Source organism: Cryptomeria japonica, chromosome 5 (assembly GCF_030272615.1).
Source record: "Cryptomeria japonica chromosome 5, Sugi_1.0, whole genome shotgun sequence".
Classification (NCBI taxonomy): Eukaryota; Viridiplantae; Streptophyta; class Pinopsida; order Cupressales; family Cupressaceae; genus Cryptomeria; species Cryptomeria japonica.
The window spans coordinates 374422567-374450491 of NC_081409.1; the positions used below are offsets into that span (position 1 = coordinate 374422567).

General features: G+C 37.7%; 1 protein-coding gene across 2 annotated transcripts in view; it reads right to left on the bottom strand.

Annotated features, from left to right (window-relative positions):
- LOC131035081 (uncharacterized) overlaps positions 1–27925 on the bottom strand; it is a 180787-nt gene that overhangs the window by 42702 nt on the left and 110160 nt on the right. For both annotated transcript variants that reach the window (XM_057966721.2, XM_057966712.2), the window contains exon 8: positions 3121–3269. In XM_057966721.2, coding sequence (XP_057822704.2) covers positions 3121–3269 — 149 coding nt within the window. The remainder of the gene's footprint in view (positions 1–3120; positions 3270–27925) is intronic.

The following is a 27925-nucleotide window of genomic DNA, read 5'->3' on the forward strand; positions in this document are numbered from 1 at the left end:
CTACTGATAGACTTTCTAAATGGGCTCTATCCTTTGAGTTGGAAGGCGAAGTAAGATTGGAAGATTTCCAAGGTATTTTAATATTGGATGATGTGATTGTGCAATGATTAGTTTTCAGTTGGTGGGTGAGTGACATTAGGCAGATGATGTCATCTTGCAGTATAAAATGTGCGGCCCCCTCTTTTGTGAAAAGTGGTTATGATGTCTCCCATATGGGTTGGAAGGATGATCCGCTTTCAATTGGACTTGAAAGTTGGAATTGGCGACGTTTAGAGGTGTCCCATCTTTTTAATGATGGTGAATGCACGGTTCTTTCTCGGACACCTCATTCCAAATCTTTCACAAGGATTGGCGAGCATGTTAAGATGGGTGGCTTTTGAAGTGAAATCTCCAAGGACGATGGGAAGTGCGATGGCACGATTTGCAAGGTGGCATGTCAAATTAGTAATTCAGGTTTGTGGATGGCATTTAAGAAGGTGAAGTCCGCATGGTTTACAATGTCAAGATTGTAGTGGAGACATTCATGTGCAAAAACTGATTAGTGTGGAGGTGAACTGACAGAGTGTTGGTGTTTTAAAGAAATAAAAACATGGAAGCGAATTTTACAGTGAGCACAAGAAAACAGCAGAAGGGTTTCAAGGGAGTTGTGACTAAAGAAAGAATGTCGGGTTTGTTACGTTTCAAGGAAGCTGAGGCGGTTAACACGGCAATGGAGGTCGTTGGGGCCTTATTTTATGGAGAATTCAATGAGGTGGAAAGTGAATTTGGATATAATATCCATGATCATCGCTTGGGGTCTGGAAATTGGAAAAGACATAGAGATGGTTAAATGGGCTGCTACCTCTATTTTTGATGGTGAGCTGCTAGATGGTTTGGACTCCATTTTGGAGTGGGCCGTGCCTGGAGTTGGTCTGGATTATTCAGAAGGCTTTGCGGATGCAAAGGATGCTGATGAATTTGGCATAGTTTCCTTTGTCAGGTGGTTTGGGAAGGTGGATAAGGAGGCTTATGTGTTGGATAGAGCGCAGGCTTGGGAAAGACTCAAAGGGATAATTCTGCGTCATGAGAGGGAAGATAATGAGTTGACACGAGCATGGCCGAAGGAGATTCCCAGAGGCAGGCGATCTAGGGTCAAGAGAAGGCATGTGACTGGTGCAAGCTTCACAGACGGTGCTGGTTTTGTTTAGACTGTGCAGAAGCTTTATAGTCTATAGATATTATACAAAAAAAGTGTCCTCTATTAGTTATAGTTGTTTTTACAGTTTTTAAAAAAACATTGTGGTTATCAGCTGGGTTAGTTCTTTTTGCAAGATAATGTCATTTCTGGGTAGATTTAACTGCTTGAGGTAAGGGTTTGTTGTTTTCCCCAGCATTAAGGAGCTAATTAGGCTTAACAAAGTGGGAAGGGTAAGGTTTTTAAGGATGGAATTTATTTTGCTTAGGTGTTGTGGGTTTTACAGTGATGAAGATTGTAAGGGTAATTTCCAAAGAAGGGCTATTTTGTAGACTGGAAAGCCCGGAAAATTTTTGTAATCTTTTTTATATTATGATGCAATTAAATACAAAATATTACCGACCAAAAAAAAAAATGGAATTGAACAAGCTTTTGTACTTGGCACAGCTAGTGGTAGTAGCAATCCAATTGATTGTGGTTCAAATGAAATTGAACCAAATGTTGATATATGTAAATATATGTATGGACGTACCTGCACCCGTACCCATACCCAAGGAAAAAGAAGTTTGTCGTTCCCGCAAATCCGTAGCCATACCCAAATCGGTAACTTAATAAAATACCTATCACTATGAGTTTGCAATGGGCTCTGATTCTTTTAGTTTGAGGCCCCTCTGAACACACATTCAGAGGCCATTGAGCACAGGTGCTGATACATTTCACTGTTTTGTAATTCCTTCTTGTTAAAGTTAATGACAGGCACCACACAGGACTGCTCTGAGACTGTCTCTGCAATGCGATCTATTTCAAACTCATCTTTGTTTATTTTCAAGGATGTCTATTTTAGTGAGCAGACATCTCAGTCTTTTTAACCACAGTTCTTATCTCTGCAACATAGACCTCTTCACAGATGTATGGTCCCATGGGCTTGTAAACTTGATGTTATTACAGCTTCAGTTCTGGACTTGACTCACCTGCAACCCTAATCAACAAAAGTGTGAGGATATTTGTTCTGCGAGGGGTTATGCTGGTGGAATGGTAGTTTTCTTCTCTAACTGTGGAGCTCCAGAAAGTCCACTCACATTTAAAATATAGTACACTTACATTCTTTTCCATAGAACATCACAGGCTCAATCTAGGAGCTAGGAGAGGTGTCAAGCTCTGATAACGGAATACAAGCATGAAACATGAAAAAATAATGAAGCACAGTCCATAGGGAAATTGGATTCAGTGATGAAGACATTACCATGGGTCACATTTCCTGATGTAATATAGAGGTGTATCCTAAATCAGATATTCCTGTACCCTAAATTGAAATGATGTCTCCATCCTTGTAAGTTTGTTACCATTCCTCTTTTCCTGTCATCCCCCCTCTTCCCCTCCCCTCAATCTGTATTAGCATGCCTACTGTTGACTACGACATGATATCATTAGGTATTTATTATGTCAGAGTAAAAATACCTATGATGTGTGCAATCTCCCAACACTATCATAGTATTTGTAAGGACCTATTAGCAGTTTCGATGCTTTCTTTGCTACTTCTGATAGACTTTTATCATCCCCAATTTTCCAAACTATGCTGATAATAAACTCATTATCAGCTTGCATTGGCTTGAGTAGGCTCATACAACAGGAATCTATTAGATCCCAAACAACTAGGGAAAAAGTGTATCCTCATTGTAGTCATCACACATAATATTAGAGGTAACATGCAGCCCAGTTATGCCAGCTCCTGTATGTGAAGCATTTAAATATAAGAGATACCCTCCAAAGCAGTCCAACTATCTGTGAAATCAATGATTGCCTAAACCCGGGGCATGTGATGTAATATTTATTTATTTCTAAAGACAATTAAAAAATCCATTTGACAATTAAAATAAAATGAAAAACCAGTTACAAATTTAGTAAGTTTTGCTCGTGTGCAACAATGATGAAGTAAGAGAGATAACCTTATTAAGATCTAAAGATCCATCACAAACAATTGCAACAGAAGAAACCCCAGGATCATGTACATGGTCATGCTCATGATGGTGAGCATGACTTTCATGTCCATGCTCTTGATGATGACCGTCGCTTTCATGTCCATGCTCATGATGATCTGCAAAACAAAAGCGGCAATCCACCAATAGTTAAATTCATTTTGCCCTTGAAAGGACAGTAAAGCATAGGAAGATAAAACAATGCCCATCAGAGTAACACTGGAATGGTCACAGCACTTATACTTAATTATGTTTCTACATCAATGAATATGCCATGATACAAAAAATGAGGTTTGGACACCAAGTTCATCTAAAACAATTTTCCTTCCTATTGGGGGCTTTTAATCAGAAATTAAAAAGAAAAAAAATCAGACGATAGCCATGCAACTTACTTATGGGAAAGAAAAAGGAAAATAGTATATGCATAAGAGCGCAGTTTCTGAATAATGAATCTTGACCATAGCAATGACTTCAAAAGTGCAAAGCAGGAGGAATTCTTCAACCTCCAGACTATTAATCACAAATGGCAGCAGTACCAATCATTAAACTTAAAGTTATTACAATATATTTTGATCCAAACTTTAAAATTATAGACCAAACCCGGTAGTTTAAGACTCTTGTCAAACAAATCTTTCTTCATAATAGGAACTAATACAAGTCATCACATAAAACCATATTATGATGGTGTTAAGGTGGTCATCCCTCATCAGCATTGAGCATTGAATCTTAGGAGAAGATATAAAACTTTTGTTATACAAGGAGGAAGCCAGGAGGATGGTTCAGAAAATGAGGAATATTTGCATGCTAAAAGATTAATGGATGATTTTCATATCATTCAGTTACCGGTATATAGATCCCAGATACAATACTTCTGTTATACAAGGAGGAAGCCAGGAGGATGGTTCAGAAAATGAGGAATATTTGCAAACTAAAAGATGAAAGGATGATTTTCATATTGTTCAGTTACTGGTGTATAGATCCCAATCTCATCAAACAACAGAAGGAATCCAGCTCACAGAAGTCTGAATCTTTTGTTTGTAATGTCCCCGCTTTCGGATTCTGTAGTAGTGCAGTTATCACTGACATTTTGGGTTTGTGTCAGCATGATCCAAGGGGTGTTTTGGTATATTCAATGAGCTCGGATGGTTTGGAGTTAAATGACGCTTTCAGATGTTATTTTCGGCTTCCGGTTTGGGCTCCAAGATTCTTGGAGAGAGCATCTATTTTTAGCAAGTCACCTAGTCGGGCTCGTTTATCATCTTTCATCATCAGGATCACTCCTGTGCTGTCAGATTTCGATTGCAATGCTTTTCGGCCATTTTCGCAAGTCAGGTGTACTATTGACTCTAATTTAATTAAATTTACAAAGGTTGCTATTTTAATTAAAATTGTTTAATGAGCACCTTAGTGTTATAGCTCGTTGGAACTAGGATGAGAAGTTTTAAATCTTGGGTGCATAAAACAAGAACCAAGTGTGTCAAATTATCATTATATTAATGAAAAGGCCAATTTTGGAGCAACAGGGGAATCTAAATCAATAAAGTGACTTTATTATAATATCAACTTTGAATTATAACATAAAGTTGCTTTTGAAGGGAAAATGAAATAAAATAAACAAAATTAAGTATTTCTCTCAAAAAGGGAAAAGCCTATTATAAAAGGAGGAAAAAAAAAATTGGAATTCATTCCAGAGTTTATTTGTCTTCACTTGTTTTGGAGAGCTAGCTCTTGGATCAACTTCTAGGACGAAAACCCTTGGAGATATGGCGTGACTTGGACGAAAACCCAAGTCCATTTGAGAGGGAAATCCACTGCAGGGTTTTTCATTGAGCTTATTTGCAGGTTTTGGAATCAATTTGTGTTCCAGTCAGCTAGGGTTTGAAGCTATTTGCAGGTTTAAGGCAAATACAATCAGATTTGGGCACTACACAGCCACATAATAGCATCAAAGGGGCAAACAAATCATTACAGTGGAAAGACACGAATTATGCAAGACGTTATGGTGTGAATCAACTCACTTGGTGGTCTGAAAGTCATACCAGGAATCTGAAAATCAGTTACAGTCAAATGTTGAAGGTCTGCTGCACTATTTTGAGAGTTGCAAAGGTAATCACCAGCCGCCCATCTTAAAGTTGAGCCATTGCATTGAAGGATCAATTAGCATTGGAGATTGGTATCATTCCTTGTGGAGCGGATTTGTTTCAGACCTGTACATTTTCCAGTTAGACCACTGTTCAACAAGCTGGGTTATTGTTTGGCACACACTTCTTATGTTTCCGGCACCTCAGGTCTTAGTGCCATACTTCCAGCTCAGTCTGCCATCGTTGGAGGGAGTTTAAGACTGGTCTAAGGCTATCATCATCTTCAATTTGTACTCAGAAAGCTTCAGAATTGTGTAGGACTGGTCTGCAGCCATTAAATTCAGAGATTTATGCCATATAAATTATATTCCATGTGTCAAATGTAAGCAACTACCTATCGGGTATGTCTAAGACACTAAGTCTGGAATTGTTTGTTGTTTCAAGACTCATTCATGAAGTTTAATCAGACTGTAATTCCTGTATCAGGCTTGTCTTCGGAACTGATATGACATGAATAAAGTTGAATATTGAATGCATAAGTTATTGTATTCAGTTTATGTTTCCTTGTTTATCATTTCTGCATATTTCTATTTCCATTTTACATTAAAGCAAACCATAAACTCAAAGAAAACTCAGAAAAATCAGACTACAAGGTGAATGGATGCCAAGTGTTTGACGAAATGCCAAACAGCCAAAACTGAAAAAATTCAGGTCAGAATTAGTAAGGGTCTTTACATTGTTCGTCATGATGAGCTTTATCTCACCATAGGATTCTGTATCAGATAATAAATACCGTTGTATATTAATCTCACATTACAGAATTCAAATCAATCTAGCAATATGAAGTTATATATACACAGTGCCTCAATCTACACACTCTGTACAATGTTCACATTTGACAGGCTCATCGCTATAAATTGAAGTAGAGACTTATTCAATTTACATACTAACATGCTCATTACACTATGATCTTCTGTTAGTGTGCTTAGTCCACGACATCAAAGAAGTTTAGCATTAATTGCACCAAAATATTCTTACAGTAGGCTGTGTTTGTGTGCAGTGCAATACTTTTTGTGCAAATGTATCAGCGGTAGAAATTGACAATGCTGAAAACTAAAATCTAGAATAGAATCAGTAACCGATGATCCTTGAGCATGTCTTTGAAATTGTTTAATGATTTTTTTCAATTCCAATCAGACAACTTGATCAAAGAGTAAGTGTAATTAAGCATATTTTTGAGACATTCGACACACTACCAAATGTTTATGAAGACCCTTCATCACGATTTGCTCACAAGAACCAAAACTTATAAATGTGGCTCTAGGGAAATTTTGCTCAAGACTCTAGAAATCACAACCCAGAGTCTACTTGATGTAGGATTAAGGGCTAGTTTGGTATACCCCTACATCAAACACTATGGTTAGAAAATAAGTGAGGCCTTGCTCACACACTAGGAATGAGCAGTCGAACCAAACTTCTAGCCACCAAACATAATGCCCATGAAGCCTGGATCCTAGCCCTGCTATACCATTTCAGCTCTACTAGGTCATAAACCATTCTCCTCTACCTTGCCCTAATACCATCATTGCCCTGTGACTTCTGCATAGCTAGGTCCTCATCTAGTTCCCCTCCTCCAAGCCTTTTCTTCATTGTCCTCCTCAAATGCCCTTTTGTTTGCAGGTTGTAGAGGTGTTGATCTTGATTTGGTTTGACTATGTCTCTAGGGATGCATAGGTTGTGGTCATGTTTTTGCTCGAGTGAGTAATCTATGTTCTGCTTGAGTGTGTATATGGTGCCTTTATGACTCATGGTGTGTATGGACCACCCACATGTTGGAGATGAGGATCCCTCAACATGTCGGTCGTTGATGTTATTGCATTAAGATATGTGTGTGTTTGCTCTTGTGCCAAGTTCCTTGCAAGGACTTGATGTATTCTTTTATGATGATATTTCATATGATATATATGAGATGGTATTATGCCTGATTTACTATGCTTTAGTTAATTATTTGAGAAATATTGGTAAATGTGGATTTAATGTGATTACGACTTATGATGTTTGAGATATTAATGTTTATGTTGAAATGAAATGATAATATGATTTAGATAAATTTTAATGCAATGAGATTACAATTATGATGTTTAAACCCCGTTGGGTGATTTTTCTATGCTTCAGCTATTATGGGAGATGTCACACTGCCCATAATTGCTAGCCCTAAACTGTCATATTTAATTCGAGTATGATTCCCTGTTATTGTGTTAAGTAATTACCCTGGATACCATGGTTGGTGACATTCTGAACACTAACCTCTATGTGGATATCCATTAAAGAGTGCTTGGTTGTTTTGGTGCTAATTTAGATTTCTCGTGAATTAAAGTGCAAAAATGAGTTTTAAGGTTTAAATGGTAAATTTTCCATAATTTAATGTCAATATATGCTTATATGGATTTTAATGAAAATATAAATGTTTGTTTTGGGTCCTAGGGTGAAATTGGGTGAAAAGGAATTATTCTTTTTATTTTTTTTATTCAAAATTATGAAGTGTTTTGGGGTTTAAAAGCAAATTAGGGTTCATTTTCATATTTAGTCTATTTTTGGAAGAAACTATGTGAGGAGAAAAACCCTCTTTTGATTGAAAATTTGATTTGTGGATTGGGAGAGCAGATGTGAATGGATTTGGATGAAATCGAATCCATTAGGATAGGAATGGGGAAGGGAATATACTACTCCATGGATTCGAGCTATTGTTTTGAGTGTGTGAAGAGTTTCCAATATGAAATTTTAGCCAAAATTGAGGTAAGTTCCTGATTTCTTCTCCATTTCCTTTGGTTCTTGTTTCTAAATGGTTGAAAAAGGTTTAAATGAGTAAAAAAAGCATTTCCTTTGTTTTTAAAATTAAAGAAAATGATTCATTGAATTTAATTATAAAAATTTTGTGAAATTTCAAATATACAAGGTTACCACACCCGATTTTTCGTAGAATGATGAAAACATGATTTTTATGTTAAAAAAGGGTGTTGGGCACTTTTAAACCAAAAGGGTTTTCTTCAAATGTTGATTTTTCAATTTTCAATTTTTTATGATTTCCAAAGGTATTTTAATGGAGTCTAAAGAAAATAATGATGGATTATTATGTGTATGTATAGATATGCCTTCTAAAATGTGAAATTGGATCCATTTGGATTGTGTCTAATGTGATTTTCATGAATTGAGAAAATTGTCAATGTGATCCGAAAACTTGTGAAAACTTGAGGATTTTATGTTCGTTGGTGAACGTGATGAGCCTAGGATGTAGGTATTAGAGTCAATAACGGGAATGGTTTCCAATGGGGGTCAGGGCATGAAGGCACCGCTAGGATAACCCATTGGGAAGTTATGGTAATAAGTGAAAATTAATGAAACACGATTGATAATGAACCAAGATAATGTGTGCCCCTCTCATGCCTTGAGCGCTCGTAAAGACTAAGGATGACTTGGGACGACCTAGCTGTTCGTGGGGCGTTGATCTGGTAAGATCGAGACTCTCCATCTATTAGAGAGAACTACTCAGTTCCACGTGACCAATCCCTTCAAGCTATGTGATGACACTCCCCTCTCTTGCTCTCTAACATCTAACCATTCAGTAATTAAATAGCACCCAAAAGATGATTATACCTTTCCTATGGGTATGGACTTATTGATGCTTATGTGATTGCCATGTTTTCTTGGCTCTTGGATGTTGTGATATCCCTCATTCTTGGATGCCATGTATTCATCATACTTTGATGTGTATTCTTCATGTTTGGATGAGTGTTTGCACCTCTCCTCATTTGTCTTGCATGTGTGAGAGTCTTTGGCCTTTGTGACTATCTCCTAGCACGGATGGAGTAGATATTTTGATTCCATGTGGTTAAGTGGCATGTATAACACTGTTGGGGTCTAGAGGATAGCGGACCCAACATGCTCGATGGATTCTTTCCCATGTATTTGCTTATGTTTTTCAATTGACTTTTGAAATGTAATTGTATATTTGAAAGGACATTCAGGTCCTCATGTAATGTAATGTAATGTAATGTAATGTAATGTAATGTAATGTAATGTAATGTAATGTAATGTAATGTAATGATTATTCATTAGACCTCTCTAGGAGAATATGTAATCGAATAGAATATGTAATTGGTTACGGTTTGGTTTGTGTGTCTCAGTGTTGGAGCCGAGCACGATTGCTTTATGGTTTGCTCAAATTGTTTTCGTACAGTTAAGGTAAATATATGTAGGAACGTGTATTTTGGCCTTAAAATGAATCTTAAGTGTCTTGATGTGACCTTGGATGGTGTTGTAGACCCACCATGCCCATGTCATGTGTCACAGTGTCATTTCAAGTGGTGTTGTTATGCTTTCTTGTCCTTTTCGACCCTCTTGTTGAATGTTGTGTTGTGACCTTTTTCACACATCGCCCCATTGCAAATGGGGACCACTAGTTTTTTAATTTTTTAGATGTTTTGAGTCACCAATCTTCACAAGTCTAGAGTTAGGGGTTTCGTAGAGATTTTCCAAAGTCCTTAGGTCAATTGGACCAATCATGATCAATTGAGCATTTTGACATCTCAAAAGTGCGAAGGTGAGCCAAAGGATGAAAACGCAATTGCTTAGGGCCAATTTTGACAACTTCCTATTTTTGTGGAATTCTGCTTTTTGCTTTTTCATTTTTGGCGCTTTGGGACCAATCTAGAAAGTGCCTTTTTTGCCTGCTTTTTTGCTTTTTACAACTTTTTTGAAAGTTGACCTAGGATTGGGTCATTCAAGTGAAGACGATGAGGTTCTTGTTTTCGAAGAAAATTCTCCAAACAAGAAGTTGATCCAGAAGTTCCAGAATGAACATGCTAAGAATCCATGGTGAAGAGCAAGAAAATTTACTAATTGTTCAAGCAAAATGAAGATTATTTCCAATGGCAAAGTAAACAGAAGAAAACGCCCTGAGACAAGGTAAAATCCTCCCATCAAGGTAATAAAACATCTTGGGTCATGATGAAGTTCGCATATCACTTGAAGAAAATGTCCTGAGTGTTGATGTTATAGCAGCAGGAGATATCTTTCCCCTGACTGCTATCTTAACTATTATTAATAGCATATTCATCGATGTCTTATATCAGTGATCTCATTATTGTTATTTCACTAACTATAGTTATAGTTTGCATGTTTGATATTCTACGTAATGATTCTTTTAGTTAGTATCCATTTGTTAATGGATGATTAATAATGGTTGTCTATCGGGTGTTAGTGGATCGCACCCCTTCCTTGATGTGTCACCCCAATTGGGGTCATGACTTTTCACGCCTCTTGATCAGATATTTTATCCCTTCAATCGGGGATATTAGGTGATACGATCAGTGTGTGATATGTTGTTCATTTACTGCAATCTCTGTGAATAATCGGCTGTATAGTTTTTGGAACAATCGATGAATGACCTGCGGTGATTATGTGTGAAACCTGTGAGAATTACATGTTGTATCATGCATAAATTATCTGTTGTGCACATACAGTCAAAGCTCGTAATATATATATATATATATATGTTGGGTATCTTATATGCCTATTATTATCGCCCAACAAATTGGAAAAACAATCGAATTAAATACATTGGAGAAATCTAGTACTTGAAGACAAAATCGATGTCTTCAATATATTGATATATATTGCTTCAGATTAATTCAAATCCAAGAAATATTAATTATGTACTTCTGCCTATATAATTCTGATCCAAAAATAGCATGGTATGAAAGCGGGTCTAAGCAAAGATCGTGATCAGAATTATTTAAACAGCAAAATATTCTTCTCTTCTTCTTAGGGCATCTATCTTTACATCAAATATGGTGAACGGACTCAAGGTTGAAAATAGACTTGATGGTGCCTCTAACTTCACCTCTTGGAAGTTTACAGTTCTAATTGCATTAGAAGAAAACAATATCTTCGAGTTCGTGGAGAAAGAAGTGCCCAAGCCTTCCGATGAGACTGAGAAAACAGAATGCAGGAAGAATGGCACGAAGGCCAAGAAGATATTGATTGATTCCATGAAGGATCACCTTGTGCCTATTATCTCCAAGTTGAAGACAGCTAGAGAAATGTTCAAAACTTTGCAGGGATTATATGAGATCAATAACACCAGCAGAGCTCTTTCTTTAAGGCAACAACTTCATCACATCAAGATGGCTAAAGGAGATCTAGTCATCTCCTTCTTCATGAAGATTACTGAATTGAAGGATCAACTACATACCATTAGAGACATAGTTGAAGACAAGGACTTAGTCATGTTGGCACTTAAAGGTCTTCCTCAATCTTGGGAGCCTTTTATCCAAAGTATCAGTGGAAGATCTAGGCTACCAAAATTTGATCGCCTTAGAGTAGATTGCATCCAAGAAGAATCCAGGTTGACAGCAAGAGGTATTGGTCGTAGCTCTCACAGTGAAGACAATTATAAGAGAAGGGAGGAAAGGAAAGTTCAAGAGGAATAGAGACAGGAAATTAGATGTTGCTCCTGAATCAAAGAAGAAGAAGGATCTCTCCCATATTCAGTGCTTCAGATGTGACAAGTACGGTCACTATGCTAAAGATTGTCCAGCAAGACCAAAGCATCATGTCTCTACTACGGATGTGGATGATGTCTCTCTTCTGAAGGAATCAAGAGATAACTCAAGTGGATTTCTATTCATTTCAGCTCTTTCAAGCAATGTCCCAACCGATAGTAACACTTGGTTGATTGATAGTGGTGCTTCACGTCACATTACAGGGTATCAAGAGCATCTTTCTGACTTGGCAGAAAGAGAAACCAGCTTGAAAGTGATAATTGGAGATGATGCTTGCTATTTAGTGAAAGGTGTTGGAGCCACCTCTCTTCATCTAGATTCCGGCATCCCTCTTCATTTGAGTGATGTCTTGCATGTACCAGGTATCAAGAGGAACCTTGTATCAATTTCAGCTTTGGAGGACAAAGGATATCAAGTTGCATTCTTAGAAGGGAAATTTCTTGCTTGGCAAAAGAACTCTAGCATTAAAACAACTAAGGTGATTGGTGTTCGCCAAGAGAGTCTATATAGACTTTCTACTAGCCAAATTCAAGCATTGATGCATGATTCCACCAATTCGAGTGAGCTATGGCGTAGGAGACTAGCTCACCTTCACTTTAGAACTCTTCCATCCATGGAGAAGATGATTACCGGCCTTCCAAAACTCAGTTAGGAACATAATGGTACTTGTAGAGGATGTGCAATGGGTAAGAATACTAAGGGTTCTTTTCATAGTAGTGAAAGTAGATCAAAATGTATTCTAGATCTTGTTCATTCTGATTTGTGTGGTCCAATGTCTGTGGCATCCTTAAGTGGTTTTAGGTATTATGTAACTTTCATTGATGACTACTCTAGAAAGACTTGGATTTATTTTTTGAAGTCTAAGGAATCTAAAGAAGTGCTTGAGAAATTCAAAGCATTTAAGGCTCAAGTAGAAAACTTGTCCGGGAAAAGGATCAAGGTTATGAGATCTGATAATGGAGGAGAATACACCTCTAGAAGCTTTCATAATTTTTGTATTGAGGCAGAGATTAAGAGGGAGTTTTGTGTTCCTTACATTCCCCAGCAAAAGTGAGTTGCAGAAAGGAAAACTAGATCTATAGTTAAGGTAGCCAAAGCTATGATCCATGATCAAGACTTACAAACCTTCCTTTGGGCATAAGCATCCAAAACTGCAGTGCATGTTCAGAATCGAAGCCCTCATTGAATATTGGAAAGTATGACTCCTGAACAAGCATTTACAGGTGTAAACCTGAGGTTAGTCATTTGAGAATCTTTGGTTGTCTTGTTTATATTCATGTGCCTAAAGAAAAGAGATCTAAGTTAGAACCATTTGGCAAGAAAGTAATATTTGTGGGTTACAGTGAATCTTCAAAAGCCTACAGGATTTACATTCCAGGGTAGAAACACATAGAGATTAGCAGGGATGTCTCTTTTGAAGAAGATGTTGCATTCAAAAGATCTAAAGGTTCATACATGGAGATAGATAATGAAGATGAGGAGATCCCTCAAGACATGGACGTTGATCATACTCCCAAGATTCAGAGAGAGTCTACTAAACCTGAAGAGGCTATTGATCCAATCGAGCCTTTGGACCTAATGATGGTTTGAGAGATATTGCCATAAGTCGAAAGAGACCTCTATGGGCTAGACAGACTATGCAAGATTCAAAGAAGTATGCAGCCCCTAAAGGCACATTCAAAGAAAGCAAGAGACCACAGAAGTTTCTTGGCAATGTGCATTAATGAGTCACATCATCGAGTCTGAACCTTCCAGTGTTGAGGAGGCATCAACTCAGCAAGTGTGGAAAGATGTTATGATAGAGGAATATCAGTCCATTCTTAAGAATAATGTTTGAGATGTTGTACCTAGACCAGAAGGGAAATCAGTTGTATCTTCCAAGTGGCTTTTCAAGATCAAGCATGCAACTTATGGGAGCATTGAAAAGTACAAAGCAAGATTTGTGGCTAGAGGATTTTCTCAAAATGAGGGAATAGATTATGAGGAGACCTTTGCTCCAGTTGCTCGCTATACATCCATTAGGACTATTATTGCTATTGCATCAACTAAAGGATGGAAGCTACACCAAATGGACGTAAAGACAACATTCTTTAATGGTGTAATTGAAGAAGTGTACATTGAACAACCAAATGGGTTTGTGATTCATGGAAAGCAATCTGATGTATGCAGATTGAAGAAGGCATTATATGGCCTTAAACAGACACCTCGTTCTTGGTATGAGAGTATTGATCGATACTTGATGAGCTTGGGATTCTCCAAGAATGATGCAGATTCAAATCTCTACTTCAAGGTAATTGATGGTGAGACTCTAATATTGGTTCTTTATGTTGATGACTCGTTTCTTACTGGAGAATATCATCTCATTGTCAAATGCAAGGAGTTAGCTTCTGAATTTGAGATGAAAAATTTAGGTTTTATGCATTACTTTCTCGAATTGGAGGTGTGGCAGAGACCCAATGAGATTATTCTAAGTCAAGGGAAATATACTATAGATATCTTGAAGAGATTTGGTATGATGGATTGCAAATCTATGACTACATCGATGGAAACAAATTTGAAGAAGTTAAGTGAGTCTGCAGCTAGTTCAGATCTAGTAGATGCTACTATGTACCAGCACTTGATTGGATCATTGATGTATCTAGTCAATACTAGACCAGACATTTGCTATGCAGTGAGTGCGCTCAGTCAGTTCATGTGTGAACCAAGGCAAATTCATCTAGTTACAGCTAAGAATATCTTGAGATACTTGCGTGGCACAGTTGGATATGGTTTGAGATATTCCTCCAGTGTAGATCTAAAGCTTCAAGACTACTTTGATTCTGATTGGGTCGGAAGTATAGTTGACAGAAAGAGTACCTTTGGATGTTGCTTTAGCTTGGGGTCTGCCATGATTTCTTGGTGTAGCAAGAAGCAATCTTTAGTGACACTAAGCACTACAGAGGCCAAATATATTGCAGCATGTGTAGCAACTTGAGAAGCAGTGTGGCTTCGAAAGCTCCTTGCAGGATTGTTTGGACAAACATTGGAGCCGACTGTCATTCATTGTGACAATCAGAGTTGTGTAAAGCTATCTATCAATCCAGTGTTTCATGACAGAACAAAACATGTTGAGATCAAATACCATTATATCTGAGATATGGTGCTGAGGAAAGCAATTCAACTCAAGTACATTTGCACTGATGAACAAACAGATGATATCCTCACCAAGCCTCTCTCTAGAGTGAAGTTTGTGCATTTTCAAGACAAACTTGGAGTTGTGGAGAATGAAGCCCTTGTTGAGAGGGAGACTCGGCATTAGTGATCTTTTGTGATTTGCTATAATGCATCTTTCTCTATGACAGAGAAATTTTAGGCAAAAGCCCCTATCCATCTCTAAGCTGCAGATGTGGTTCTTTCCACCCTCTGGGAGTAGCCATGGTGGATGTCATGTTGAGAGACTCCATGACAACATCACGTTGAGAGACTCCGTGATGAATCCTTTGTACTTGTGTTTTTCCACACATGGGAGTAGCCATGGTGGACGTCATGTTGAGTGACTCCGTGACGGGCACTTGTGCACATATTCCTTTCTCCACAAGGGAGTAGCCATGGTGGACATCACGTTGAGTAAGTCCGTGATGAACCCTTCTTCCACAAATGGGTGTAGCCATTGTGAGTGTCATGTTGAGAGACTCCATGACATGGATATTTGGAACGATACCTCCCTAGCTAAGAGGGAGTGTTGATGTTATAGCAGCAGGAGATATCTTTCCCCTAACTTCTATCTTAACTATTATTAATACCATATTCATCGATGTCTTATATCAACAATCTCATTATTGTTATTTCACCAACTATAGTTATGGTTTGCATGTTCGATATTCTACGTAATGATTCTTTTAGTTAGTATCCATTTGTTAATGGATGATTAATAATGGTTGTCTATCGGGTGTTAGTGGATCGCACCCCATCCTTGATGTGTCACCCCAATTGGGGTCATGACTCTTTACGCCTCTTGATCGGGTATTTTATCCCTTCTATCGGGGGCATTATGTGATATGATCAATGTGTGATAATTACGTGTGAAATCTGTGAGAATTACATGCTGTATGGTGCATGAATTATATGTTGTGCAAATACAGTCAAAGCTCGTAATATATATATATATATATATGTTGGGTATCTTATATGCCTGTCATTATCGCCCAGCAAACTGGAAAAGCAATCGAATTAAATACATTGGAGAAATCTAGCACTTGTAAGAGAAAATCGATATCTTCAATATATTGATATATATTGCTTCAGATTAATTCAAATCTAAGAAATTTTAATTATGTACTTCTGCTTATATAATTCTGATCCAAAAATAACACTGAGACATGGCAAAGTCCCCTTATCACATGAAGAAAACGTCTCGAGACATGATGAAGTCCACCAAGCCTTGTGAAGAAATGTCTTGAACCATGAAGAAATCCACCAAGGCATGAAAAAAGATGTCACAACCAATGATGAAATCCGCCCATCAAAGATTAAATGTCTTGGACAATGCCTAAGTCCGCCATCTCAAGGTGAAGGAAAAGTCCTAAACAATGCCTAAGTACGCCTAGGAAAGGTTGGAAATGTCTTGACAACACATGAACTCTGCCCACCCTTAGCAAGAAATGTCCTAGCAACAAATGAAGTCTGCCAAAGCCAAGAGAAGAATGTCTTAGCAAAAAGTGGATTCCGCCTAGGAAAGGTTGGAGATGTCTTGAAGCATCATGAAGTCTGCCAAGGCATAAAGAAGAAATATCCTAACACATGGCTAAGTCCGCCCTAGGTGGATAAGTAAAAAGTTTGGCTAAGTATGAAAATCAAGGTACAATTCGCCCAACACTTGGAAATTTCTCAACACATGCCAAGTTCGCCTAAGAAGAGAGTCCTTGCCAACACATCAACCTACATGGACAAGATAAAGATAAAATTGGGTAAGTATGAAGTCACGCTAAGGAAGAAGGATGGAATATTCTTTGGGAATCTTCTAGAAGGATAGAGTCGCCATCTTTAGGAGAGAAAAACAAGGAAGGGGAGATGAGAAAGAGACCAAATTCGTTGAATCCACAAGAAAATATAAAGATGCCAAAAAAGTTTGAACTTCTTAACCTTATATTCAACTCAACATATCATTTCCATTTTCATTCCTTCTCAAGTTCAAAATTGAAGAACTCTCTCCATCAAATTCAAGAAGAAAGAAGATATTTGAAGGGGAACAAGAAAATTTCCGAGTTTTGTGAAAGACTTAGTCAAAGGAAATCATCTTCTTTCAGAAGTAAAGACAAATTTTCCATCAAATTTTAGAGGTAAAAGTATAATTTTCAGTCCAGAATTTGAGTTGTAAACTGATTTTTTCATCATTTCTTTTGTCTCAAAGACTAATTTTCGCAAATTTTACCAAGTGTTGAGCAGATTCTTTTCATACATAGTCTGATTTTTCCACAGAATTTCAAATTTATGACAGGCTAAAGGTGAAAAGTTGAGACAACAAAGTTCAAAATCAGGAATAAAATCTCATAGGACTTAGAATTCACATATTGAAAATGAGATTAATTTAATTTCTGTCTTTTTCAAGCAATAGATGACCACTCAATTGGAGTTTCAAGAAAAGTTCAAATGAAGTTTGCCAGCAAAGGAACACAACCGGAATCTAAAATCACTTCGAAATGGAGGAAGGTTGGAGACACCAATCTTGGCCATGTTGACTTCAAGGACTTCAAGAGAAGAATGTACGGACATGACGGGTATCTACCTACAACAATCGCTCGAAGGATGATAAGAAACGGTATTGTCCAGGCAGTTGGATTTCCACCGGCAATAGAGTGTAGTGAATTAATTGGTAGAATGTGCCATATACTACAATGCCTAGGAAAGGCAAATTATTGCACTTGGTGGAAGAGTGTTGGCGTATCTTGAAGAACTTACTATCCAAGAAGCATTCGGGATTCCCAACTACCATACAACCACATTCAAAAGCAAAGAAGAAACCACAAGGCTTTATGAAGCACAACTTGAACCTTGTGCAACAACTATCAACAAGCTATGGTTGGAGAAAACAAGGCCTACCTACAAAAAGATGCCAAAGAAACTTCTTCGCATAAATTTAAAGAAGATTATGGAGATATTATCTTGCTACTCAATAGAGTAATGGGCAACCCTCAAGATGCACCATTGGAAACCTAGATGTATTATTTCATTGATGAAATTACTACAAGAGTTAAAATGTTCAATTGGGCAAGGATAATCAGTAATGATACAGATGAACAATTAAGAAATTTGAAAAGAACAAAGTCTTTCTACATGAGTTCTTATATTATCTACCTACTTGCCAAAAATTATAAGTACACGGGATTAATTTGTAGAGATACAGTAAGTAGTGGTGAAAATGAAATCAAGGCACATGATTGTTAACCGCAACTACAGTTTCATGCGAAGTCTCATTTCAAGCGAGTAAATGATGCATTCTAGATGTATATCACTGGAATATTGCAAGGAGGAACTCATCAGAGATTAACTCAGGAAGCCAAGGACTTGATAAGCAGATTTGGATCCTAATTTATTCGATATCCAAGATTCACATATTTGAGAATTCAGGGATTTATTGGATGTCCTTACAAACTTCCAATTTGTCCCACCAACAGAATGATATTGCTTGAAGTTTTGAGATAGCTAGAGACATATGAAGGCTTCCAGAGAGGAAAACACAAGGCTGGAATTTCAATTCCATTCTTTATTGGAAAAATGCTAGAATCTTGTTCAATAGCACAAGCAGCTGAAGGTGCAAGGGTAGAGATACAATGGTATCCGTTTATCTTCTACCGATCTAGAGCTAATTTTGATCCTCATAACCATATTGGATCAGTGAATGGAGAAAAATACAAACACGAGATGGATCTTGAAGACTTTTGGGCCAATGCAGCGGATGAATTTGGCATTAGAAAAAGAATGTGGTCAAGATTACATGTGGATTTGATCAAGACAACTGAACTTTTCTGTGTGCCTGACCAGTTGGAAGATGATGGAGAGTACACACAACCACGATATCAGGAGAACAAACCACTTTCCACAATAAGATAGTCTGATCTTGAACTAGCAGATTTGGCCACCTTGATGAGGCCAGTTGTTAAATATACACAATGGTGGGCTGATCGACAAGTCCAAGAGCTAAAACGAAAAAAAATGCCTCTTACTTACAATTTGATGAGCATTATGGAGTCATATTCTTCCAATAATGATGAAGCAACTCAAGGTGTTGAGCCACCAAAAAGTATAAATTCATGGAAGAGAAAGGAAACAACTGGAAAATCAAAAGGAAAGAGAATTGTAAATGAGGGAGCTACTGCAAAGAAGCAAAAGTCAAGTCAATCTCATTCCTCCATCAGCACCACATCCAAAAATTTGAATAATATATCAATTCCTAAGAATGAAACACTAGATCAGATGAAAATCCCTTCTCCAATTCGTGAGGAAAGAAACATGGAATCAATTCAACAGGAAGTTGAAGACCAACCATCTGCTTCAAATACGAAAATAATAGAATTGGAAAATGATGGCATGGATATCCTAGATGGAGAATTTGAGGAGGGAATGATTTCCGCTCTTCAAGGAGTTGAGGATAATCCAAGTGATGAGAACAATCAAGAAGACCAAGGTATTGAGCAGCCCACAATTCTCAATCGGCTAAAAGAGAGGATGAAAGTAAAGGCACCTGTGCAAATTCAGCAAGTAGATGATACAACAGATTTTTTGGCCAAATTAGCAAAGGTTACAATAAAGAAAATAGCCAAGAAGTATTCCTTGATCCAAAAGGACAATGTGGGATTTAATTTAGTTCAAGTGGCTGTGCCAAAAGTTGATAAAGAAAAAGAAGATATTACTCTTGGACAATATGAAATAACAACTATCAACTTGGGTCCAACTACTAAGAAGCAAGAAGTTCAAGAGCTAGATAATTCAGTTATGACAATCAAGAAAAGATTGGATAAAGAAATAGGAAAGAAAGAGGAATTGAAAAAAGAAAATGAGCAGTTGAGGAATTATATCCAGCACTTGATCCATCCTATTGCTCAAGGAGAAGCAGTGGTTCCCCCACCTTTGACTCTTCCACAGGAAACAGTTGAAGACTTGAAGAAAAGAAGGTGACAGCTAAAGAAACTAAGGAATGGATGACGGACATCAATAATGAAGTTGTCACGTTCGTAGAGGAATTGATATTGGCACGTGGGCAAACTTCTTCATTACTATCTAGAGTTCAAGACATGGTAAAAATGTGGGAAGATCTTCAAAATATTCAAGATAAAAAAATCCCATGCTTGAAAGTGTTGAAAGGAATTCCCAAGCAGGAATTAATAGATGGACAGATAATTGCAGCTAGGGATATCTATGATTTCAACACGTGGTATTGGGCATTGATAGCAAACAATGATTTTTTAAAGAAAGTGAAGGTTGATGGTGTCAAAATTGAAGAGTTGATCAAAGAAAATCAAAATAAGATTTTCCTTATGGCCGCTGATGTACTTGGAAAGGAAGCAATACGAGAAAATGAAATGAATATGGAAAATCTGAAGGTCAAAGCTCAAGAGAATTTCTTCACTTCCAGAGGATCGATCCTTAAGCAAAATTTGACTAAGGCAGCCACCTTCTGTTCCATCAAGGATGCCTTTCAGAAACAAGAATTGGATTGGGAGAATGCTTTTGCCACCTATGTTGATGACTTGGACATGATCAAATTCAAGATAAAAATGCTGCCACATGTCACAATGGAAGAGGTTAATCCTCGTGTCCAGGTTCATTGAATATGCTGCCACAAAAAAGGGATAAGGATGCATTCTTCTAGAAGAAAGCTCCCTGTGACACATCTTTCTTTTATTTTCTCTTGTTGGATAACTATCATAAGCCCTATTCAAGGTATATGTGTTTCAATCTCGGACATTGATCTCTATTTGATCTGGGCCTTTTGTTCATTTTCAAAAAATCTATATAAACCCCTCTTCTCTCTTTTGTATGAGAGAGATTGGTGAAATTGTTGCTTAAGACTACTATGATAATAAAGTTCACTTGCATTGTTTTGAATCTCTATGTTATCTTATAGTTGCATGGTTTCATAGTTTCTTCAACATAGAATAGAACTTGTTTTATAAAGTTGTTAAATGAATGCCAAATTTGATACTATTGGTTGGTGAAATATTGCTTAGAGTTCTGATGAACAAATGATTTTTGTTCATTGTGCAAAGTTAGCCTGAGCATATTTTGTGGATGTTTAACTTCTACCTTCGAATAAATATTGTTCATTTTGATGTACTATTCATGGTATGAAAATTCTAAGCACACCCCTTGAAGATTGCACCAAAGTTATAAAACTCGGACTCGCCACGGACTCGACAAACCAAAAAATTGGACTTGGACTCAAACTCGTGAAAGAGTCGACAAGGACTTGTTGATGTGTGTTTTATGCACATGCAAGCATCAGAATAAAATACCAAAGTACTTTACCCTCTCTTGAACAAAATCACCTCAGATGCTAAGGGTAAGATCAACTAAAATGATTCCAAGGTTTCTACAATCAGGTCTTGACGAGTGGGTAACTCAATAGTCGATGTGAATTGTTGTTTTCACTTGGATGAACAAATTTAGTGGAATCAAACTAGGCAAGGTCTCATCATCAAGTCGAACAGATTTTGACACGAGCTTAGTGCAATCATCTAAGGTGTATTTCATAGATTTTCAAATTACCACTATCAAACATTGATACCATCCAAGTTGATGCATAACAATGGACGTATAATAATCGAAGTTAAGCTTGCATAAATTTCCAATTGACCACGCACGGCGCACTTACAATCAGCAAGAGGCTAGTGGTATGGATTAATAGATTCCACACAAATATACTCAACAATTCTTTCATTCAATCTAACAAACATTGAAAGCAAATTCTAATCTAACTAGGAGGAATTGAGAACCTTGAATGCAAAACAACACTTAAACAAAAATCACCATCAAGTCGAACAATGATTTATATTCAAATCTACAGCATATACCAACAATTCTCAAAAATCTCTCTTACAAATGAGAGGCAATGATGTATATATATAGTCTCATACAAAATGGATGGCCAAGATTAAAACAAAATCAAGGGCCAAGATCATGCCAACAAAACCCTAGAGTTGCCCTAATTAGGGTTTCCATAAAAAATGGTGCCACCACCATATGGCCCAATAGAAAGATACCTAGTCATTAAATAGGGAATCTTCTAGAAGACTTTGTCCTGCATCTCTTTCCCTCACAACATAATCCAAGAATCTAACCAATACAAAATCAAACCCCTCCATGGAAATGTTGGGTAAGGTATCCTGATGTAAATCAATCACGTCCAATGCATCTGAGCAAGCATCCAAAGTGTTCTCCCAATCTGGCATGAGCTTCTGCGAATTATAAACATGAATCAACAAAGAGACCAAGTCATCTATCTGACTCTTCTTCAAAGAGTCCAACTGATTGAAGTACATAAATTTCATTTTGTCTCTCATTTCTACTAAGTATAAACCATTGGCTTCACTAACATCAACTCCCAATAACTCCTCAATTGAGGCAAGGATCCTCGACTGACTATCATGAATCGATCCTTCCATCTCTGCACAACTCTTTTGTGCGCTCTCATAAGTTGATTTCTTCATGGCTAATGAACAATACCAGCCATGGAAATCGTATCTATCTCCATTGTACACAATATTCTCTTTGATCAATGTGGACATAGGAATCCTCTTCAAAGTTCTAAGGCATGGAATAGTCTTCTCCTGAATAGGTCGGAATTCTTCCCAAACTCCCTCCAAATACTGTATCCCGAATATAAGACTTGTTGTCCTGTCAAAAGCCTGGACAAAACGAGGAAGGAAATCATCTGCCTGTCTCTTCGTATCCTCAATCTATTTCTCTACTTCTGAGAGTGTATCTCTCGCTGCCTCATAATGTGTAGGTAGTCCACGATCAATTGCAATAGGGAAAATAAGGGTGGGATTCTCATGCCTTATTCCTGCAATATACTCTCTAAGTATGATATTCTTTGCTTCGTACTTCTCTCTTTTCTCTATCTCCCAGTCCAATCTCGCGCTAATTGCCTTGAGGGTATCACCAACCTCCTGAAATTCCTTCTCTTTTGTATTACGGCCAAGGTCAACTGAAGTAATCTGGAAATCCATGGGAGTAGCAATGTCCGTTGTCACATCTCCAATAGGAACAACCACAGGGGCAGTTCGCATTCCTGTCTCATCTCTAGCTATGTGTGACAAAATCTCAACTTTCTTAGGTTCTTTCTCCTTGTTGCTCCTAGCTAAGTAGTCATCAATATCGTCAATAGGTTGTGCCTCTACCATCTTCTTACTTTTCTCCATACTCTTCATCAGCCAATCAGGAATAGCGGCCATTTCCATACCATCATCGAGACACATCTCTCGATCAAGCTCTCTCAACGCCGAGATAACAACATCATCATCATCAGGATTATCCCTGGTCAAATCATATACATTATTTCCCAAACTAACCTCCAAAAGGATGGTAGGAGATCCCAGTTGATCATCATCCTCATTAGGTGGAGCAGATGTAGTTGTGGCATGTAAATCCTGAACATTCTCTGGTAATATCACTGTGTTGGAACATTGTTCAACCTCTCTATTATGTTATGGCACTTCAACTTCCTTGATTGAGGAGACATTGAGGGGTGGTGAAGGAATGATAGGTGAAGGCTTCTTATTCTTAACCTCTTCAATCTTCTTCCCTCTAGCCTTGACTTCTCCTAGTGTGTTCTTCCTTCGTTTAGGAGCTTGACTCTCCTCATCCGCATTTATCCTTATGTCGCTAATAGTTCTTTGATCATCTTCGGAAGCAAATTCTTCTTGTTTCATCTTTTCATAAGTGAAGGTAACACCCATATCAACTAACTTGTTCATCTGATTATCTACCCATCCTCGGGAGAAACTCAAGACCTCTCTCATCAACACATTCAAATCTGTCTCTTCTAGTTCTTTCCAATTAGGCAATAGAATCGCCTTCTTCATTTCATTCTCATATTGTGGATACATATGATCCCTATCATCTAATACCTGATCAGGAATGAGGAAAAGTCCACACTTTCTCATGAAATCCACTAACATTCTGGACCACATTCTTCTTTTCACTGCTTGCTCGTCCATCAAGTTGGCCCAATAATCCTCTATGTCTACCTTGTGGATGAACTTATCTCCCCTGATCCTTCCAACTTTCTTATCTGGATCAAATCTTTCTCTTCTCTTATATGTTGCAAATTGATAGAATGCAAGTTCTTCAATTGTTGTGCTGGCTGTTGCGGCGGCTTGGCAAACCTCCAATGTCTTCCCTACTAAAATAGCAAATGTCATCCCCGTTCTATGTTTGTCCTTCTAGATAGAATCATATTCCAGGAGTTGTCTCACCACTTCCAATAGGATCATTATGTCAGTAGGACACCTAGGAAGCCTATAAGGTTCGGATTGAAATCCATGAATCCTTAGGTATGTGAAAGTGGGAAACTGTATGTACCACGATCCATATTTCTCTATTACCTCTATTGCCTCCTTGGACAACCTCTTGTGAACTCTGTCTTGCAACATCCATGTTATATACATGGTGAATGCATCATTCACTCTCTTATAATCTTCAATTCGATACATGTTTAGATGTGGATAGCATTCATAACTTCTAAATTGTCCTTGTCCATTCCCGACTTCACCTCTACATATCAATCCTTTGTAGGTAACAAATCGTGCAAGCAGGTACACCAAATAGGAAGTCATGGCGAATGACCTGGACCTCTTCACATTCCTCAGCTGAAAATTCAAATTGTCACTTATGATTTTTGACCAATTGATCAACGTTCCTTTCAGACAATCCTGGATGAAATAGAACATCCATCCATCATATATTGCACCATGCGGCATCCCCATCACTCGGTTAAGCAAGAATACTAAATCACTATATTCATCCTTGAAATTTGTGCACATGAGTGTCTTGGGAGCCTTGGAATGATGATTCCTAGAATCGACCATCCACTCCTTGTTTACTACGGTCTTGCACACATCCATCTTCTTCTTATATCTTTCTTCATATTCATCCTTGGTTCTATCTTTCATGTCTGCTCCACGTGGAATTCCAAATACCTCAGTAATAGCATCCTCAGCAAGGTAGGCAATGATGGCACCCTTAGGAGTCTTGATCATTCGGGAGCGAGGATCATAACATCATGCATACTCCAGGATTAACTCGTTGCACTGTATGGATTGCGGGAATCCAGTAGCCTAATAAATGCCTCTCTTCATAATGTTCACATAAGTTGGGGAAGGAATATGGCTTCCAATTCCGAACATCCGCTGTCACATCTGGCCCATGTTCAGGAAATGCATGTTCGTGTCTGCAATCCCCTTCCATCTGGATGACATCTTGGATTCTAGATAGAATCCCGTCTCAAAAATCCTCTATTGTTCCTTCTGGATGCTAATTCCCGACTTCGACATAGCACCTGTATGAAGCTGGAAGTTAGCAACTTCGGAAAATATTCCTGATAACAAGTTCTGATTTCCTAACGATTTAGACAATTTTTAGAATGGAAATCAGGAAATTTATCCACATTCCTAATGAATAGTAAGTAAATATGACAAGATTAGGGTAGGAAACCCTCATGAAAATCATTAAAATCATGAATTTTCAGACTTAACAAAGTCTAAAGACACATTATACTTAGAAATTTTATCAAAATTAAAGCGCAAAGGAGTATACTGGATCAGGAATTGAACTAGGAAAGGTGTGAAAAGTAGTGTTTTCACACAAAAGTTGTCTGAGGACACCTTCCCAAGGTCAACAATGGTTGCCAACAAGTCTGAAGACACCCTGCAACTCTATAAATCAATCGTTAAAATCATGTTGCAATCGCGTGTTATGCAAAAATTTAATGAAAATAACTTTTCCATGGTGAAAACAATCAATTCCAGGCATACATGTATGGCTGGTAAAATAGAAAAATTCTAAGGACAAGTCTGAAAATGGTGGTTTCAGACTTACCAGCACCTTGCAAAGTGATAAAAAAACCATGAAAAATGATCGCGAAAAGTCAAGGAATGAGCTCTAAGCAAAATCGCCAAGGTAGGTAAGTGGCTAGAAATGAATGTTTTATGAGGACAGCCCCTTGACAATGAAGTTTCAGACCTACAACAGCACTTAAAAAGGTCTGAAAATGCTCTAAAACACCTCAAAAATACCTCCAAACAAAATCACCTTAGTAAGTATTGCTGATTGGTGAAAGATTAGGTCTGAAAATCGCCCCATGCTAGGATAAAAATCCTGACAAAAATTCATCAACTTTGCACAAAATTGTCTCCAAGGGAAAATCGACCCCTGTCTGGACTGTTATCCGGACCCAAAATCATTAAAATCATTACTTGTGGAAATTCGCCTAATGTCTGGAATCATTATCCACATTAAAATCCATCTAATCTCGTCATAAAAGTCCAGGTGGAAAATCGATAGGCATCAGGTATCATCAATTTAGTCCTCATTAAAGTCATCCATAGTGCTAGTGGAAAATCGTGGGTTATCAAGAAAAATTCCCACACAGTCAAATTTTGAGCATCCTGGTGGAAAATAGCCCCATTTCTGGATAATGAGTGGGGGAAAAAATAGGTCAATCAGGAATCCAGTGGAAATCCACCACCAGTCAGGATTTTGAGTTGGGGAAAATCATGGGTCATCAGGAATATGGGGGGGAAAGCACCTCCAGTCTGGAATTTTGACATTTTGACCCTTAAAACATGGATTTTCATCCGGAATTTAGCAGTTTAACCACTCAAAATCATCTGGACACTTGGAATTTTCAATAAAACGCGTCAAGACTTGGGCAAATTCACCAAAATTTGAGCGAAACAAAAGGAAACCTATCGGGATAAAGTGCAAAATCAACTTGAATACCTTCCTAGGAGCAAAAACAACTCCTAAAGGTCCTAAAACACCTAGGCGCTTAAAAATCACCAACAAGGACGTTCAAAAACACGTTAACACTCAAAAGATTTACACTTTGATAAAATTAGGATCATTTAAAATCTCAACTTTAAGTGCTTGATCCTATAACTTCAAAACCCTAAACTACAATAGGCATGATCAAAAATCCGAGACTCGGGCATGAGAAACCAAAATTGGCCATTATGCTACCAAAACCCTAAACTAAACAACGCAAAAAGCAGGAAAGAGGGGGTCCCCGTTTGTAATGGGGCAATGTGTGAAAAGGTCACAACAGGACTCGACAGAAAAAAAAAACAAAAAAACCGTAGTTTTACAAAAAAACATAAAGAAATTAATGCATTTAGAGAACATAAGAGCCACAATTGAAACATTACACATGTCATATGATCTTCAAACACTCAATATTTGAAATTTCATCATTCATACTCATAGAATCATACTCATTACTCTCAGTTTCAAACTCTAAAATGTATAATAGCAGCATAAGTTTACAAATGTTTACAAAATTACATATAATGATATGTCCAACTCCAAAAGTGAAAAACAACAATAAACAAACTAAAGAGAAGACTACACCTTCCTCTTTGCACTTCTAATATAGCTCAATTTTTCAGGCCTTGAGCTAGAAGTAATAGAAGTGGGTGTTGTGGTATCTAAATGGTGAGATGATTCTTCTTCTAAATGAAAGTCCTCACCTTCGTCCTCAACTTCATCCTCCTCCATTTCCTCCAATCTTGCTCCTTCTGCTTCTTGTGATGCTCCTCTCTCTATTTCTGCAAGTTCTTTTTCGGTAAGGAGGACATCATCACCATCATTTTGTTCATTCATGATCCAATCACCATATGGATCAATTTCATCCAAGTCAATGGCCTCATGTGAAACACCCTCCACCTTTCTAACTCGAAGGCAAAGGTTGTACCGAACAAAGACAAGATCATTGAGCCACTTTTGTGTGAATCTATTTCTCTTCTTTGTGTGAATGCTCTCAAATACACTACAATTTCGTTCACACCCAGAAGCATTGCATGGATAAGACAAAACACGAACGACTATCTTTTGAAGATTAGGCGTGCCAGCACCAAAATTCTCCCACCATAAATC